This window comes from Pantherophis guttatus, chromosome 6 (assembly GCF_059756535.1).
Source record: "Pantherophis guttatus breed Tessera chromosome 6, ASM5975653v1, whole genome shotgun sequence".
Taxonomy (NCBI): Eukaryota; Metazoa; Chordata; class Lepidosauria; order Squamata; family Colubridae; genus Pantherophis; species Pantherophis guttatus.
In genome coordinates, this window is record NC_142068.1 from 24,557,386 (window position 1) to 24,576,171 (window position 18,786).

General features: G+C 34.2%; 1 protein-coding gene across 3 annotated transcripts in view; it reads right to left on the reverse strand.

Moving 5' to 3' along the window:
- RSRC1 (arginine and serine rich coiled-coil 1) overlaps nucleotides 1-17,801 on the reverse strand; it is a 131,694-nt gene extending 113,893 nt beyond the window's left edge. The window contains exons 1-3 of one of the 3 annotated variants that reach the window (XM_034439134.3): nucleotides 17,691-17,801; nucleotides 15,305-15,495; nucleotides 12,039-12,164 (exon numbers count right to left, since the gene is read on the reverse strand). In XM_034439134.3, the coding sequence (XP_034295025.1) occupies nucleotides 12,039-12,164; nucleotides 15,305-15,486 (308 nt within the window). In that variant the 5' untranslated portion in view covers nucleotides 15,487-15,495; nucleotides 17,691-17,801. Of the gene's footprint in view, nucleotides 1-12,038; nucleotides 12,165-15,304; nucleotides 15,520-17,657 lie in introns of all 3 variants that reach the window. The other 2 variants (XM_087872108.1, XM_087872109.1) reach the window with 2 other exon arrangements.
- Between the last annotated feature and the right edge of the window lie 985 nt (nucleotides 17,802-18,786).

Consider the following 18,786-nt stretch of genomic DNA (forward strand, 5'->3'; position numbering starts at 1 on the left):
CTGCATTCCATAACCAAAAGGAAACTACACTTAATTAAATGTACACTACATCTGCAATATCATCCTAATAAAGAGTGAAACTACTAATTTTCATTGTTCTGCAGTGAATGTGGTCATTGTCATTTAATATCACCCAACAATATTACACTAATACAATAAAGCATTCATTAATCTTTTTAAAAATTTCACAATTTATTGTAAAAATCATTAACATCTATAGAGTTTTCAGAAAAGTAAAAATGGTTGGATCTTCTTCCTCCTCTGTTGTAGAAGACAGGTTAAGTAAGTTATACCCACTAGAAAACAAAACCAATTGCATTGCTGAAATTTTCCAAATTGTTAATCTGCTATATTTTGAGAATCAAATCAATCAACAACATTTTGTCTAATACCAGCAACAGTTATTAAAACTAAACAAAGATCCCATTGTTTTCAAATAATGGAATCTTTGTTTAGTTTGTAATGGTCATTACAAACTTACTAATGAAGAACAAAATAGTTCAAAATTAGACAGCTGAAGAACTGACAGAATTGCATATTTTTTATTCAGTGGTGCATCTGCAGCTATCTCATATTGTTCAACATGAAAGTAATCATATTGAATGAATTCAAATTTGGTTCAAGAGATTCCACTTCACAAAATCTATGCTTAGCACACCAGTGAAATCTGGGTAGAACTGGTGAAGACGAAAGTAGCATAGGAAATGTGTATGGATATTTTACTGAAAGATATTCCATGCCAATACTGTGATACTGTGTTAAGACACAGTATCACACTCTTGAAGTATATACCTTTTACACAACCCAGTCAAGATAAATGAATTCTTTATTCCATCTAGTTTATACATTTCTTAAATCTAGCCAACAAACATAAGATGGTTTCCAAAGAACTGATATTTAACTATTATTGGAATCTTACTAGAACTTCTCAAAATCGCATTCAGATTTGTTGTTGAAAATATAATAAATAAAATGTGTAGACTATTCAATTCAGAAATAAGAAATATAGAAGGATTTATAGAACCATCATAAAATACATAAAACTCACAGTTCATAAACATATTCATCAAAACAATCAGTACAGCTACTGTACCGCCAGACTACCATCTCCCCAGGCCTGTTGGCAAGAAGCATGTCTAATAAAAGAGAATATTTGCCCCTCAGGGTTGACATGACTTTGACGCTCTCTGAGGTTGCTTGTTTTCTTGCAGACGTTTCATTACCCAAACTAGGTAACATCATCAGTGCTCTGAAGCATGTTTTTGCCTTGCAAAAAGCCAGCAGAATCAGGGCAAATCTGATCTCCGAGAGGATGATGTTCCACAAAGTAGGTGTCACAGCAAAAAAAGACTATCTCCATGAGGCCTGCAAAATGACAATCCTAGGGTGATGAGATTTGTAACATGTGCCTCATGCTCGACCTGATGGGACAGGTATATGGGAGAAACGGTCCCTCAAATAACTCAATTAGTTGCATAATTGCCCTAGGATGTGGCATTTTTCTTCAGTTGTGCTGCTCTCCTAAGAAATGCTTAATGATGGGTTTCAATTTAAATAAAACTAGTGTTATTTTGAATAAATCTAAAACTATTATGTTATTGGTTACAATTCGTTAATCAGTATTATGTTCCTAAGTGAATAGCAACATAATCATATTTTGAAATAAAGTTTGCAATCCAGAGCATAATATGACCTTTGTAATTCACAGAGTGTACTCAAGATAAAACTTATAGTTTTCTGAAACTGATGCCTGTAGATATATAGGACATATTGATTAGCGTGATGGACTTGTAGCCTAATATAAGCTCTAAATTGAAATCGACTGCAATTAAGGAATTTGCTGAAAAAAGATTTGTTGTGGTGTTTAATCTGTAACAAAGCAAATGGGATAAATGTATCTGTATAAATTTGGCTAGTTACTTTAAAAGTGTTCATATACTTTAAACTTTATGATTTAAGCATTAAAGCATTACAACAGAAAAGATAATACTGAATTCATTTATTAAATCTGCTGTGTGTTTTACTGCTTAATATGTGACTTACATAGCTTGACAAGATCTTACAGATGGTCATGATTATGTTAAGCAGGACAATACACACACTGAAAACTTTTACATATGCTCACCTAATGGCCTGCCATATTAAATCCAATAAAGTACAATAAAACAACTATATAACAGGTCACTAGGAACGCTTTTCAAGTTAACAATTGTGTTAACAATTGTGTATATTGTGTATATTAACAACTCAAAATAGCACACATACATATATGTACAAAACAAGTATAAATATGATTAAAGTAGTTATCTTTGAATAAATGTCAGAATTCAGTATGACCGCCTTTAGCGTCTAGAATTAAAATAACAGAATTGGAAGGGACCTTGGAGGCTTTCTAGTCCAACCCACTGCTTTGGCAGGAAACCCACCACTTCAGACAAATAGTTATCCAACATCTTCTTAAAAACTTCCAGTGTTATGTAATATTTAATTGCCTTTTTTTTTTAATTCATGAAAGCCCTAAAATGTTGGTTTTGGGTAGAAACGTTTACTCAGCAATCCATTGGGAACAAAGATAATTGTGTTGAAATGTATTGTAGTGTTTAAGCTAACAAATGAATGAATAAAGGTAGTCTATAGGAACATATGCCATTACACTGAAGTTGTTAAAGGATCTATGGGAACAATATTATTGATACCTGGAAAAACTAATATAGCACAAGAGAAAGCAGTGATGAAAGAATACTAACTCATATGGAAATCCAAATATAGTGACAGACACAATTATTTTACTAATTGCTAATGAATATAGTAAAGTGATTTCAAAAGGAAAAGTTTGCTTGGACTACTTCAGGTTTTGACCTCTGTATGAGCAAAAGCATTTCAAACTGAAGCTCACTAAAACTGATTAACGACACCAGTCAAGGCCAGCGTGTAGTTGAAGCCTTTTCCATCTATCATATGGCCCAAAGGATGGTTAAATGAATCTTAAAATGGCTACAAACTGCTCAGTGACAACATTGAGTCCTGTCAATTAGAAATAATTAGGTAGTCATTTTGGTGGTAAGTCTTTTTAAGTGCATACATAATGATGCAATGATGCTTATTAGCGGTCTCGTATAAACTATGCTCAAACAGTGTGAAATAATTATGCAACTCACAAAGCCTTGCAATTCTCTGTACTTCACCTTAATGCATTTAAAAAACCACTTCATTACCTCCAGTAATTAATCCTCGATTAATTACAGGAAAAGCCCAGTTTACTATGCTACGTTTCTAATTATCTTATAAATAGTTATGGTTTTAATTAATGTGTTCATTAAGCTGAATATCTTTCTCAAAGCTATGCTCAGAGCAAAGGTTCTACTTTTGAGAGAAAAGGCCTAACTAGCCATAAGGTGAAGCTATTTTGGATGTATTTGCTTTTATTTTAATATATTCAACTTCTTAATTGGCATTTAAAATCTAATTTGGAAAAAATTCAAGAAGCTTACATAAGGATTTTTTTTCTTATCTGCAACCAAAAAGCTTAATAGTTTTAATAGGCAAACTTTTAACATATATTTGATATACCCAGGAATCAGATTCTAAGTGCCAGGCACCAAATGAATTTAATAAGCAATAAGGCATCTTTAGTTTACAACAACAAAAACCAACAACTTCCTAGCCATCAAGTGAATTTTACCATTTAATATGTAATTGGAGATATTTAGCAACTTTGTATAATTAAGTGAAAATATGTTATTTCAATAATTGCATTCTACTCTGAAATTTGGTAACATTTGAAATACCAGAAAATGCATTATCAATAATCTAACTAATGCACATACATCACTTTTCAATCAGTAGCTCAATTTAGGTGACATGTCAAACTATGTTAATGGCAACATAATCATGATTTAGAGTAACAACCTTGATCACTAATCTAGAGATAGTTAGCAAACTACAGATTACCACCTCTCTGATAACTCCTGTTTGAAGTTCAGCTGGGATGCTCAGCTTGATACCCAGTTTAGCAACATTGCCCTGCTGCTTCATATGCTAAGGAGCAACCAAATTCAGGCTGCACAAAATCCCATATGGACAAAAGACTCTGTAGACAGGTATACTCTGTGTCGCCTTTACTTGTAAAAATTTAGAGACCAAAAGGTCTGAGAAATCCGAAGGCCAAAGATCTGGTTATGTGGCTAGACCGTTTAAAGTGGACATCTTTTAAATTTGACATTTCTGGGCACGTGTGAAACACGTGCCAAGTCCTCCTACATTTGGCTGAAAAATACCTGGTACACGCATATGGTAATTTTGATCCTTATGAATTCGAAGATCTGACTCATGCACCAAAACAAAGTTTGCATCAATTTTCATCTGGTGAGAGAGAAGTGTCCTAAGATGGGCTCCAGCATGAGTCCGAAAGCTCAGAAGACTAAACCTCTGGTCCCAATGACCAACTCAAGTTGGATCCTGCAACATTATTCTCAGACATGTATATTTGCCTTTAATACTTGCTTGATTGCTTCTCACCTTCCCTCTCCCTCATGTTCAATTTCATTGCCTCTTTTGTCTTCCCAGTTTAGGTAACAATTTTCCTACTCTGACTATCCCGTTATCTCTCTCTCTCTCTCCCTTTTGTTGTTTTTGTTGCTTCCGCTAGAAGAAAAAAAAGAAGAATGATATGACTGTGGTTATGATATTTGATTGTCTTCAGTTGCCCAAGTGATAATTACAAGATGGGTAGCTATATAAATCAATAAATAAATATTGTTTGAGTTTGCATTTCTATTAATGAGGACGGTTGTATAGGAGAAAGCAAAAGCCAGCAAAGGGAAGAATCAGTTAATTTTATTAGATGCCTTACTTTACAGACCATTAATTTTAATTAATAGTTATTAATTCACTCAATGTACTGTTTTGTCCTAGCTCTGGGCTGTAATCTCTTATATTAAGTGCCCAACTCCAATGGACTCAATACATATTCATTCATTCATTCATTCATTCATTCATTCATTCATTCATTCATTCATTGTTATTCAATTTCTGTTGCTGCCTATTTCGGTCCGACTCCGGGTAGCTTACAATTCAATATTACAATATAGTACATACTGCATGGCATACATAAACATGCATATACCTACATATCACATGCCCTCAATTATTGTAGAAGGGGAAATCTGCAGGATTGATTTTAAGTTCAAAACGGTGGAGAAGCTAGACACTACATAGTTTTTTGTCAGTTTTTTTTCATCCTGCCTCCTCTTCCTATGGCAGAGGCATCTATTGCTTCTCTCCTAAATTCAGGTGAAACATGGCTATCATTACATTACAAACAAAAAAAACCTATTGTATGTATGTGCGTATGTATGTATGTATGAATGCACATCTATACAGTATGTCTTCTGGGTTCTAGTCATATTGTTATTTCACAACAATGCTATTCCTCAATGAAAACAGTTTGAAACTCATCAATTTTGATGAAATCACAAATTGCTGCACAGAGTTTGACTTTTTCACTCTTCATTGTTCTGATTCCTCTCTTATAAATTCTTTTTGCCATGTTAATAGTATTCTTCAATCTGATGTTCAAAAATCAAACCCATACTTACTAAAATAATTAGAGTAACAGTAGGCCTTTCAAAATAATGGAATGTTCTCATAATAGCCTTAAAATGGAAATGGCTTTTGTGTGTTATTACAGTGAATTAGAATTTGTTTTTTGTCAGTTGCCAATCTTACACATATGACTGAATGGCTTTACGACTCCTACAAGTTTACCATTTGCAGGCAATTGCAATCTAATATCATTAATGAATTCAATAGTCTCATCACATAAAAATTTAGGGTATAACTGAAAAAAGATTACTACAGTTATATAGGAAAATATTTAAATCATTTATTTGTTACATAAAAATTTAATTTTAGATTTATGCTATTTGTTTCATGTTAAAACATTTTAGGCTGCCTTTAGCATGTAATAAATATTATTAGTTATTAGGCAAAATAAGGGAAGGTAAAGATTTTTCCATTTTTCATTTCCTAATATTCCTCTCACTTAAGAGTATACCATACATCAGAAAGGGAATACCTAATACTTGACAAATATGCCATAAATCTGCAGTGTATAATGAAAGATGCCATGAACATCACACTCCTACAATTATATGCCTATCCTCATATCATGAGCATATTGATAATCACATAAGTTACCATCACATAGACATTCTGAATGTTACATTTGTGCATATGCCTTTAAAAATGTTTTAACAGAGTTTAGAATGTCAGTTCTAGATCTTCAAAATAACAACACATACTGGTTTTAGGGACAAAAGATTTAAAACAGATGTATTATGCTACATCCTAGCAATCCAATAACATAATTGTCATTAAGTTTTATCAGCCAAATAGGAAAACACATTATTTCATAGCATACATTAAAACAAATGCTTTCACTGATATATTTTCAATATAATTTTCTAAAATAAGTTTTAACTTTAGCATATTGTATATAAATTATGCAATTAAATACAAGTTATAATAACTGGGGCTTAAATTGTTTAAAAAGATTAATATTGCTCCAATATTGTTGCTTTAATTCAAATAAAGCCTTGATAATTCAGAGAATTAAATAATGCAATACTTACATGGAATATGAAGAATGCAACTTGCACAATTAACACAAGTTAATAATTAAAACATTAGCAAGAGTAATTCAATACTATACGCATCTATAATATATACAGAATTGTAATACCATCCAAGAAATCCATAACATAAAATGAACTAGGGCATCCTAATCTTCACATGGCAATAATTTCAAACTGATATTATTAATCTCATTTCCTTGAATAATATCCATACTCTAGGGTCATTTTCCTTCTCATATTCAATATTGTGCATGCTTGTATCAAGATTCCTTTCTTCATATCCTGTCAGAGTATCAATCACTGCCTCCTGTCCACTCAATCCACGTTTGATTTATCAGCCACCGTCTTTCTGGACTCCATAACTCGACCCAAACCATTTTAACAAGACATTGACAAATAGCACTCAGTATCACATCAACCTGTTCCACTTAGTAAACTAAGAAACACTAACTGTGACATTTCCACATAAGTATTCTATTCCATTCCCCAGACTGATGTATATTAATGAGGAGATGGCATTTGAAATGCTTCTTCCACATCAGCATCTAATATGATCAAATTAGGAAATAGGATGATTTATTAAATTTTGTAGAGCTGAATTTTTTTATATCACTATATCTGTGGTTTCAGAAAGTGAGCTGTTACTTTCAATTTTTCTGCTGACAATGTGCCTATATTTCTCAGATGAATTATTGTGTTTAAAAAGATTGCAAACAACAAAATGTTATTAAGCAAATGCCAGTAAAACGAACTAAATCTATTTTAAAATTATTAATTTAATGTAAATGTGGTTGTTCTGCTGAAATTTAGTTTGTGATTTTACATTATTTGTACAGCCTTGTTTTATTGAAAAACAATTGTAAATCTATAGTATTATAGAGAACCTCATTTTTGATTCAGATTGCATTTAAAATAGAATAAAAAACTGCAGTGCAAACATTCATTTTGGATAAAAGAAAAATACTTAAAGCACAGAATATAATAATTAAGAGTTAACAGTCTGATAATGATTTACTGGCCTAACAGACTAGTTTACTAGTCTTAATTTATAATCTTGATTTCTGTAAGAAAACTACAACAACGCAGTACATAGTTCTTTAAAAACATATCAAATGAAAAATCTTGTGATTTTTAATCTGGAGTTAGCATTCTGTATTCAAACAAATAAACCATTATCTGGCCAAATCTGTTAAAACAAGGTAACTTCCTGCATTTGTACAAATTGCCCATCTCAGATTTAGCCAATGAAATTCCCTTCTCTCAAAAGTAAAATTCCATTTAAAAAGGTAGTCCAAATTACTTTTAGGAGAAAAAACAACTTATTTTAAATATTCTTGATGGCTAAATACGAACATGGGAGTATTTTTTTTAATTAGGCAAATTTCTAATTTTTTAAATTAGAAATGCGACAGGCTCTAAGTAAAATAATATACTTATCAGAAAAAGCTTTTCAATGAACACCCAAATTGTTCTCTCCACTGTTAATCGATGTTAAATTTTACATGTTAATCAATGTACCAGCCATTTATATAACCTGAATGTAAGAATGGGAAGACAAATTATCTAACCTAAAACAGCACAAAAGTAAATCTATGAAGACCATATCATCATTTTGACAAATTTATAATTTATTTTGCTTTTATAAAGCTAGAGCTTTGTTCAAACAAATAAGTTAAAACATATTTTTCAAAAGAAACACAGTATAAAAACTGACATAAAAAATAGCAAGTGGACAAGATAAAGTATCTGCTGAAAATACACACCTGTTCAATTTGTAATGACATAAGACATTGGTAAACAAATAACTGTTCAACTCATCTACAGACAGGGCTTGTTCCACATCAGCAAAAATTTTACTGATATTTATTATGTACTTGTTAATGTTCATTCCGAAAAATGACCACTTATTAAGTTATTCAACCAGCTTATATGCCACTATTTATAGTCCACAAATGCATATATGCTCTTATAGATACAATTAATTGCTACAAATAACAAAGGTTTTTTTTCCTGACCTCTCACCAAAATGTACTTCAGTATAATTTAAATTTACTTTTTTCTTGTCCTCTACCAACAAGTCTGCCTATTTAAAATAGTTCATTAGATACTTGAAGAATTATCATGTCTCTCCACAGTCTTCTCTTGTCCAAGCTCTTCAACCAGCTCTTCCCTAATGGTTAGGATCATATCTAGGAAATCCAATCCCTTTCTCTCTCCTTCAACCTTTTGGAAAATGAAACAATTAGTGAGACCACAGAGCAATTTGTAGGATCTTGCAGTCCTAGCTGACTTGGTTTTCCAACAACCAAATAATAAAAATCTTCCATTATTACTTTTTCTCTCCTTATTAAAAATTCTATTATCCAGAGTGTTATCCAGAGCCCCTTTGGTTAATTTTTTTGCTTTGTGGATTGTTTTGTTTCCAGCCTTCTAGTTGTCATTGTCTTTTATATGTCCACCTTAAGGACAATCCCTACATACAAGCAGACTGCCTATTACTAAAAATGGCAGAAAGTGTTCTCTTTCTTTGAGAAAGTTCTGAAACTGCACAGTGCTCTCAGGAACCGCTGAATCCATATACAGCTGAATCTATGTACATATACATTTAATATACAGCCTGTTTTCAGGGGTTTCTGAAAGCACTGTGCAGCTTCAGCACTTTGTTGGCTCAAGGAAGGACAATGCTGTCTGCCATTTTTAGTAATAGGTAATCCAAGCTCTGACTTAAATACAAATTGAACTTAAAAACAGAGTTAGGGAACAAAACTTGTTCTTAACTTGGGCACTGCCTGTATCTCCTTTCCTGTTGACTGGCATATTGCTTTTGATTAAGTTGTATCCATCAATTCTTGTGTTCCTTCATCAGTTTTGTCCCATCAATTAATACTTGTTAAGTTGTATTTGCCTTCCTGAATTAAGACTCATTTTTCCTATTTTCCCTGCATGCTTTACAAAGAAAAATTCTTGAGTTTTATACCTTGACTTTTTCCTGTATTTGTTTTAACTCCCAGGGTTATTCTCAGTACTTTGCATTGTTACTACCATATTTTGCGGAGTATAAGACACACCTTTCCCCCCCCTAAGAGGCTGAAAATTTGGGTGCGTCTTATACTCCGAATATAGCTTTTTCGAAGTTTTTTTTCAGTCCTAACAAGGCGCCAGCCGAGTGAAGCGATCTCCCCATGCTTTGCCTGCTTTTCTCATTGCTGCTTCCTCTCAGGTGTGCCTTAGAAGCTGTTTTTTATCCCCAAGCAGGGGATAAAAAACCAGCAAACTAATGTGCTGAAGCTGACCAGACTAAGGACGCTAGCCAGATGAATACCTGGTAGGCAGATTTCTTTTTCCTATTTTCCTTCCCAAAAACTAAGCTGCGTCTTATACTCCGGTGCATTTTATACTCCAAAAAATACGGCATTTTCCAAACTCTTGTTTTCCTTTCTCCAATATTCAGTTTAAGGCTCTCTAAATCAGGTTTACAAAGCACCTTTTATACATTCTTCCCAGTTCTCATGAGTGCCTCTCTTACCAGGAGTCACTCATCTCAGAAACAAGACCCATTATCAAAGATGCACCTTTGAAGAATGTGCTTCAGGACATGTTGGGGGATATACAAAGTACACTATGGAAGGATTTGCAAATGTCTAATAATACAGAGGTATGAGAACATTGCTTTTCTTTAATGCTGTAGTGGTATTACGGTAAATGTGTTAACACTACAAACATATGCTGAGTCAATCATCTGCACCCTTCAGAAAAGCATTTGGGGGGAAAAACTGATATTCTGGTACCCTCAAATGGTGATGCATCATGGTTTCATTTGTTAAGTTCTTGATTTATTATAATTTTTATAATAATTTTTGTGTTTTGTGTTATTTAAAAGCTCATCCGAGTCTTTGGAAACTGAGTAGCATATAATCAAAGAAATGCATACTGCAAATTTTTACATTTCAATGTCTCAAGAGAGACCACACCCTAATAAAAATAGCTAACATATACCTATGGGTATGAATGAAGAGGTTTGCAACTGCTGCAATCATTGAAATTCCAGACTAGCACATAAGATTATATTTTCATCCAAATGATAAAACTAAAAGCATTCACAAGATCTGAATGCAGTCTATCTTGATTTTGCTCCTCCATAAAATTATAACTTTTTAATAAGCAGTATACTGAAGTCCTGAATACAAAAGCTGGATCTCACCAATCCTGTGATACAAAATAAATTCAGGTACTTTATAGTATTCATTATCACTACACTCTTGCAACAAATGATTCCTCAAGCTATCATAATTAATACTAAAAATCTCTATTTTATTTAACATGTACTTAATAAATTTGTAGGAAGGACACAGTGGCTCAGTGGCTAAGACGCTGAGCTTGTCGATCGAAAGGTCAGCAGTTCAGCAGTTCGAATCCCTAGTGTCACATAACGGGATGAGCTCCCGTTACTTGTCCCAGCTTCTGCCAACCTAGCAGTTCGAAAGCACATAAAAATGCAAATAGAAAAATAGGGACCACCTTTGATGGGAAGGTAACAGCTTTTTGTGCACCTTTGGCGTTTATTCATGCTTGTCACATGACCACGGAGATGTCTTTGGATAGCACTGGCTCTTCGGCTTTGAAAAAGAGGTGAGCACCGCCCCCTAGAGTCGGGAATGACTAGCACATATGTGCGAGGGGAACCTTTACCTTTACCTTTTAATAAATTTGTATTGCCACAAAAATAAAACATTAGATATCCAATCACTGTATAAAATACATATTTTCAGAATGAAGTTTTCTATTTTTATATATTATTAACTATTTTTCTGAAATAATTGTAATATAAAGAAAGATCATGATTCTGCAGAACATCAATGTTTCATATGATTATGATTTCATAATTTCAGCTTTCATACAAATTACTTGGTACTCTTATTTTGCTATATTTATTGTGGATTTCAGGCTCAGAAAATATTTGCAGTTTCATAACTCCATTGATATCACACAAAACTCCCAAGTATTTTTTTTAAATGAAAACTACTTATGAGCATTGGTAAGTACTTTTTACTTTATCTTAAGCAAAATATTCAAATGAACACATTTTCTAGCAATACCCAGCAACATGATTACATTTTAACCTGATATTACCTATATATGCTATCACCATGTACTTTGAATAATGGATTACGTAACAAAACTGATCTTATAGCAAGTCTAAACAATACATACGAACAAAGGAACTCTAAGTTAAACCACAATATAAAAAGTATATAAAAGTCAAAATACTTCAATCTTTTGCGGTTACATTTTTAATTATGAAGTTAACATAAAATCACTAATTAATGGATATTAAGACTTGGGAATACAAAGTGAAAAACATTTAATCTGGGCAATTGTTTTTCCAGGGCAAAACTGTCATACCTTCTTGATCTGCTTTTTGATCTTGATCTCTGAGACCGATATGACTTTCCTTGTGCTCTTGATCGGCTACGACTCCGTTTTCTTTTGGACCCATACGAAGAACTGCTGCTTGATCGATGCCGTCGCCTCAAATAGATATCAGCAGAAAACTCACTTACAATGAATTGTTGTTGGTTTTTTGCATAATCACATAAATTAGTCATTATAGTAATTATGGTAAAAAAAAAAAAACCATGTGCAGCCCAAAATATATATAAAGTAAGCAAAAATAGTTATTCAAACTTATTTACTTAGGCTAAATCCAACCTATCAAAACAATATGCAGGTTCCAGAAGACCTCAGGACAATTCAAAAAGCTTAGAGATTTTTTAATAAAATGATAAACTATCTAAAGATAAATTTTAATAAAATGATGTAATGTTGGTCACTGGAAGAATTATTTAAAATATATAAAGGTACTTTGAATGTATGTTGGAAATGTAATTTATCATGCTGAGTGAACATGTAAAAATGCTTAAAATTTTTGAATTCAAATATGTAAATTAATTCAGGTGACGTTAAAGATAATATACAATAGAAACCAGAGATTATCCCTTTGGGAGAGATGGACACACAGTTGTAAAAACTCATGGAACTTAGTTTTCATGTATAATAGCAAGAAGATTTTCATATGCACAAGATTTGGAAAGATTTGTCATTGCCTACAATTGAAGAGTGAACAGTAATGAAGTTGGCTGGAATGGCAAAATTGATAGCTTTAATTAAAGAAAAGACATTGATTACTTTTAATGCTGACTGGAAGCTCCACTGGGTCCCTACAGTCACTCATCCAGCCAAGGGAGAGATGTGGCTGGCTGTAGCACGTGCTAATCAGCTGAAGCTTGCAACCCTCTAGTTTCCTTCCCTCCCAGCTACCATGGCAGATCAACTTTGCAACTTGCAAACCTGTCTATACTGTAACTTCTGGGCTCAAGGTTCCAAGACAATCCTTTCAAGCTTGCACAGGGAATCAAGAAGACAAGCAACAGAATGCACTGTCTTCATCAGCTTCTGTATGGCCTAAATGTAGGATATTTTATTTGCAAAAATTATTAGAGGCAGACAAAATCATCAAACTTTGTGTGATACTGTCCAGAGAAAGCAGCAGGGGTCTGAATATGCCCCCTCACAACCTAACTCAGCAAAGCAAACCATGAGCTTTGCAAATACCCTGGGTGGAAAAAACAGTGACTTTGCTGTACATATTAACAGAGCAAAAGTGAGCATCAAATGATGCTTTTTCTCATTTTTTTTACATATTGTGACCCGTGTTCAGTTATTTTATTCTACAAAAAATAACATATAAAACCACTTAAAAGTAAAACAAAAACAAATGTAAGATTTTTACTTTAATACATCTCAGGCTTGAAGGATATGCATGATCTATAAACTGTATCAATCAATATATCCTCAAGAAATATATATTTGAAACTCATATAGCATATTTTGTTGCAGTAACTGTGTAGGGATGAAGCATTGCCTGTATTGTAGAGATATCTTTTTGGACACTTACTGGCAATGAGATGCTACTGATAAATTTTCAGGTTGAACATGGACTTCTACGGAAAAAACTATGTACATTTCATGGATATTAGTTTTTTAATAAAGAAAAGGAAAACATCCTGACATTAAAAGTTTAATAATTGTCAAAACTTCGTAGTAAAACCTTTCCTCCAAATTTAAAAACTTAGATCTAATTAAAACTGAATCAATGAATATTGTAAAGATTTAAGCTCTTTTCACTTTATAACATAAAACTCTTCTCCACTGTGATTCATAATACTTTCATCAGTGCTTCATATGGAGAATATAATGTGGCTTCAGAGACAAATTAGTTCACAGCATGCATCCTTGTTCCTCCAAGTATATACCATATACTGTTCAGACTGCAAAACAGTGTAACAAAGACAGTATGTACATGTACTGCTTACTCCTAGAACATCAGAGATGTAATAGAAGGAAATATGCTACTGCAGGCATATTAATAGACTTTTGATAAAATTTGAAGCAAAGGAAATTGGGTAGCAATAAAAACAGTACATATGCATATCCGCTGCACACACACAGACACTTATACACCACTCTAGGATATAAAGTCAAAATTTTGTTACTGATAAAATCATTCTGGAATTAGAGAACATTAGTTGATAAATATTTTCTTACTGTATTTGAGTAAAATAAATAACACATTTTCCACAAGAACCTTTCTCTGGGTGCTGCTTTTTGTTGTTTTCTTTTTAAATGTTTTAACAGCGCCCAAAGTCACTGGTAGTTGGGCAGCATATAAATTTAATAAATTATAGTTGGCTGCACAATCAGATGTTTAAATTGGATTTGGCATTTCTTTCTTCCTATCAAATCCTTCCCAAGGACCTGGAATAGGCAGATATGTCTGATGATGTTAAAGGTACTATTACTTTCTCTATTTTATGGTCCCACCAGTTCTTGCTTACAGGCAAATAGTATTTCTTGTAGATCTTCCAATGTACCATTGTGGCTACTTTGTCATGCTGTTGTTTGTAGTCAGTCTGTGTGATCTTCTTGCAGTATCTAATTAGGTGGCCCATTGTTTCTTCAACTTCTTTGCAGAGTTCATTGCACAAATAGATATTTAGATTAAATTTGACATTTCTATCTATCTATTTATCTATTTATCTATTTATCTATCTATCTATCTATCTATCTATCTATCTATCTATCTATCTATCTATTCCTTCCCAAGGACCTGGGATACAGAGATGTAATTGTTTGATGGAATTAAAGGTATTGTTGCAATATGTAAGCTATATTATTATCAAAAAGCAAAAGCCTTAGTCATTCTCTGATACAAACAACCATCCCAATCTCATTCTGTCCCAGCACTTTCTGGCTTTCAAAAGGCTAAATACCTAAATCACAATAATGTGACCATAGAGATGCTGCAATGGCCAAACTTCAAGGACTGATTGTAAGTCTTATTATTCAGTGACATCATAACTTTGAATGATCATTGAATGAGTCGTTAGTAAGCAAGGACAAGCTGTATGGATTCAGTTCTTTCTCTAAAGATGCCATTTAAAAAAAGTTAATTAGGCAAATTATATAAATTGACACAAGTTATATGAATGCTACAATTTATACATCATTTTTACCAGACCACATCATAAGATCAAATACTGAACTATACCTGATGAATATTTTAAAAGTTTCATTTACCAACAATTTTAAAAGTGAAGTAATATATTTACCTTTTTTCATATGAATGTGAACGAAATTGGACATCTCGAGACCGTGATCTTGATTTTCTTCCTGATTTTTTATGGCTGTAACTTCTACTATCTGAGGAACTGCTTGAAGATGACCTTTTACGATGTTTCTTTTTTCTTCTGCTTTTAGTCTCTTCTTCAGTGTCTGATGAATGGCGACCCATTTTAGCAAGCTAGTTTTTACAAAAATTACAAAACTGTAAAAATTAAAAAGTATTGTATGATTAATAGAAAAGTATATCAATACCAAATTTCCACTTACTGGTCTTAAATTGAAACCAAAATCATATCTACTATCTACTGTCACTATGTGAGTAACACTGTTCTCCAAAATATAATCATGCAAACTTTTCCACTTTGCTCTATGTAACCTTAAAAAAAAAGAAATAAACTAAATGATCTTAGAATGTAAGCTTGCACACTCTTAAATCCTACTAAGCTCAACACAACTTTATAAAACAGATAGATCAATTTACATTTCATGTAATGCAGTTAACTGCATTAACAAATAATTGTTAATGCAGTTCTAGCAAAATCTTATGAGGTACAAAAAGGAAAATAAACATTACTGGGAAAACTAAAAGAATTTGGTGCATTAGCAGATTTTAAGATCAACAAACAGAAGGTGAAGATGTTAACAAAAATATGTAAATACATCTAAATTTGTGTGGCAGGGGAAAAAACCCACAAGTTAAGGTGTTATAGGTGCAAAGGAAAGGAGGAGGATTGCTTCTACCTGAATTGAGATTGTATTCTGCGGATTGGGTTTGGTGCTGAGAAATAGAAGGCTCTCAGATTCAGAACAACACAACCTGATATTTGGTATTGATATTTGTAGTATGACAAAGTCAAAGTTAATGTAGATTTTTAAAATCATTATGCTGGACATGCATACTGAGAATAAAGAATAGATATAAACCCAAGTTGTGCCCCAAGCCACCTTTGTGGCTGTCAGCACAAGAAAAATTTTATAGAGCGAAATAATAGGCAAACCCAAATGGGTAGCTTACTGAGAATTTTGTCAAGGATGGGATACAAAAAATAAAAATCAAGAAGAATTGGTGGCAGAAATAAATAGCTGGCAATGTTTTTTGTATCTACACTTATTAGAAAGATTTAAAGCACACAAAAGAGTTTATGGTTTTTCAATACTCTTAAGAATGAAATAGAATTATGTGCAAATGAAGTATGTGCAATTGCTAAAATGTATAAATTTTGTTTTTGAAATTTGAAACAGAACAAATGAAAGAGTGTACAATAAAGTGGTCTAAATGGTTTTGTTATAATATACAGATGGAACAATGGAAAAATATGTGGCTGAAAGGATTGAAATGTACATATTATAATCCATAGCTGGTGGACAAGTAAAAAAAAGCTAGAAAAATTTGGATTAAAATACATATACCAATTCAGTGGATTTAAAGATTACGGTAATAGAAAATGGAGGTCAGAGGTCTTTCTTTTGGGATTGGATGGACAAACTGTTAGAAAAAAAAGTGTCATGAAACGTTTTTATACAGAATAGAATAACTGCAGAGACACTACTGTATGCCCAAAGATGGAAAAATTCGGCATAAAACCACAACGGTTGGTGGAAAATGATGGAACTTTTCCAAAATGGCTAAATTGACGTCTTTGAGCAGAGAACCAACAATATCTGTTTATTTATGACTGGAAACCCTTTATGGACTTTTCGCATAAAAATACAAGTATGAGTGTGTGTGGTGTGGTGTGGTGTGTGTGTGTGTGAATGTGAAATTAAGGCCAAGCTAGCATGGGAAACAGAAAGGGATGGTGGTTATTCAAAAGGTTTAAATGGCAGGAGGACGGACCTCACACAAACCGTTCCTCCCCTTCCCCAAACTGGACCCCAGATGAGTTGGACTGGCTTCTGGCGACGGGGGTGAGGTGGGGGGGGGAGAAACAGGCTTCATCCAATTCAGGCCGAATATCTGAGACCCAATCGCCGCTTTGAAAGCAAAGGCGGCTCCGGGCCACCTTTTGTACCCAGAGGGCTTTTCCCCAGCGCTTCGGAGAGAAGCGACCGCAGAATCCTCCCAGCCCAGCAACTCTCTCCACCGCCTCAGCTGTTGGAGGAAAAAGACGGGGAGCCGAAGGAAAAACACCCCCCCCCCCCATAACAGAGAAGAAGGAACGGCCCACAAACCGCCAAGGCTACGACCATTGCCCTTTATTATAGGGCTTCCCAGGCTATTAGACCGGATTCTGCCTTCTCCTATATTCCTGAAAACCAGAATATGAGGCGTTATGCCGGCTTTTTTAAAAAGCTCCCCTCTTTCCGGAGCCCCACGGTAAACCGCACCCCGACACATACACAAAAACTCCCCCGCAACCCGAGTCCGTTTACCTCAGGCGCCCGCGAGCCCGCTGAAGGCCTCCGCGCTGCCGAGCTTCCGTAGTTGGAGCTCAAGCGCCTTCCTTTCCTCCAGACCGCCAAGCCAGACCTTACTAAGCCATCACAACGCTCATCCATCCACGTGCCCAGGCGAGGAGCGCCGAGGTTATCGATCGAAAAGGCCGGCGTCTGCGCTTGGTGGCGGCGCGGCTTTTTTGCTTGGCGGCGTTGCTTTTTTTTTTTTCTTCCCTCTTTTGTTTTGGTTTTCCCCCCCCTCCCCAAACCACCTCATTCTAATGAACACATTTTAAAAGTTTAATTAACGTCAACGTCAAGGTTTTTTTTATTTTTTATTTTTTTATACACCGATTGATGGTTTTGTTTTGGTTTTTTTGTCTGGCCTTTCGTTATGTCCGGTTTTTGTGCACCCATGCGTCACATCTAGAAGGGGGTGGGGGTGGGGAGAAAGAAATCCCGAATAAATCGCAGAGTTCTGTCTGTAGAAACTGCACTATGATTAAAATTGAAAGGGTTTATCTGCAAACTGCTTTTAAGATGCTGTTTTTCTACAGTGGGAATGAAGGGTTTTCGGAGTTTAAGCGCATACTACTTTCCCAGTTCAAGCTATGTTAAAGTTGGTGGAGATAATTGCTAAAGGAGGGAAAGTTAGAAGCTCAATTGGAGAAGGTGAGAATGAAATTGATCGCTTTTCATTTAAATCTAAAACAATTCAAACAGTTCTCTGTCACACATAACTGCAGACCACCTCCCCCCCTCCCCAAAAAACCCCCCACCATTTGGCATAAAAATGGGATGCTTTTGTTTCACAGAGTAAAGTAGTTGCTGTTTACTCTGAGTGACTTCACGGCTTGGGATATGTGCGATAGAGCTGTTCATTCATTCACAGGGAGCTGAAATGCTATTCAAGAAGGCAGTGGAGGTCCTGGTTTTCTGCTCTTGGGTCCATCACTACTTCCTCCCACCAATCATGATCTTGGAAATAAACTACCCACATTAAATGCAGGCCAATCCATGTTCCAGTGTCAAGGGTTCAGGTTTAAACATTTGAAAGCCACAAATCTTCATTTTCAGACTTTGGTTGTGATTC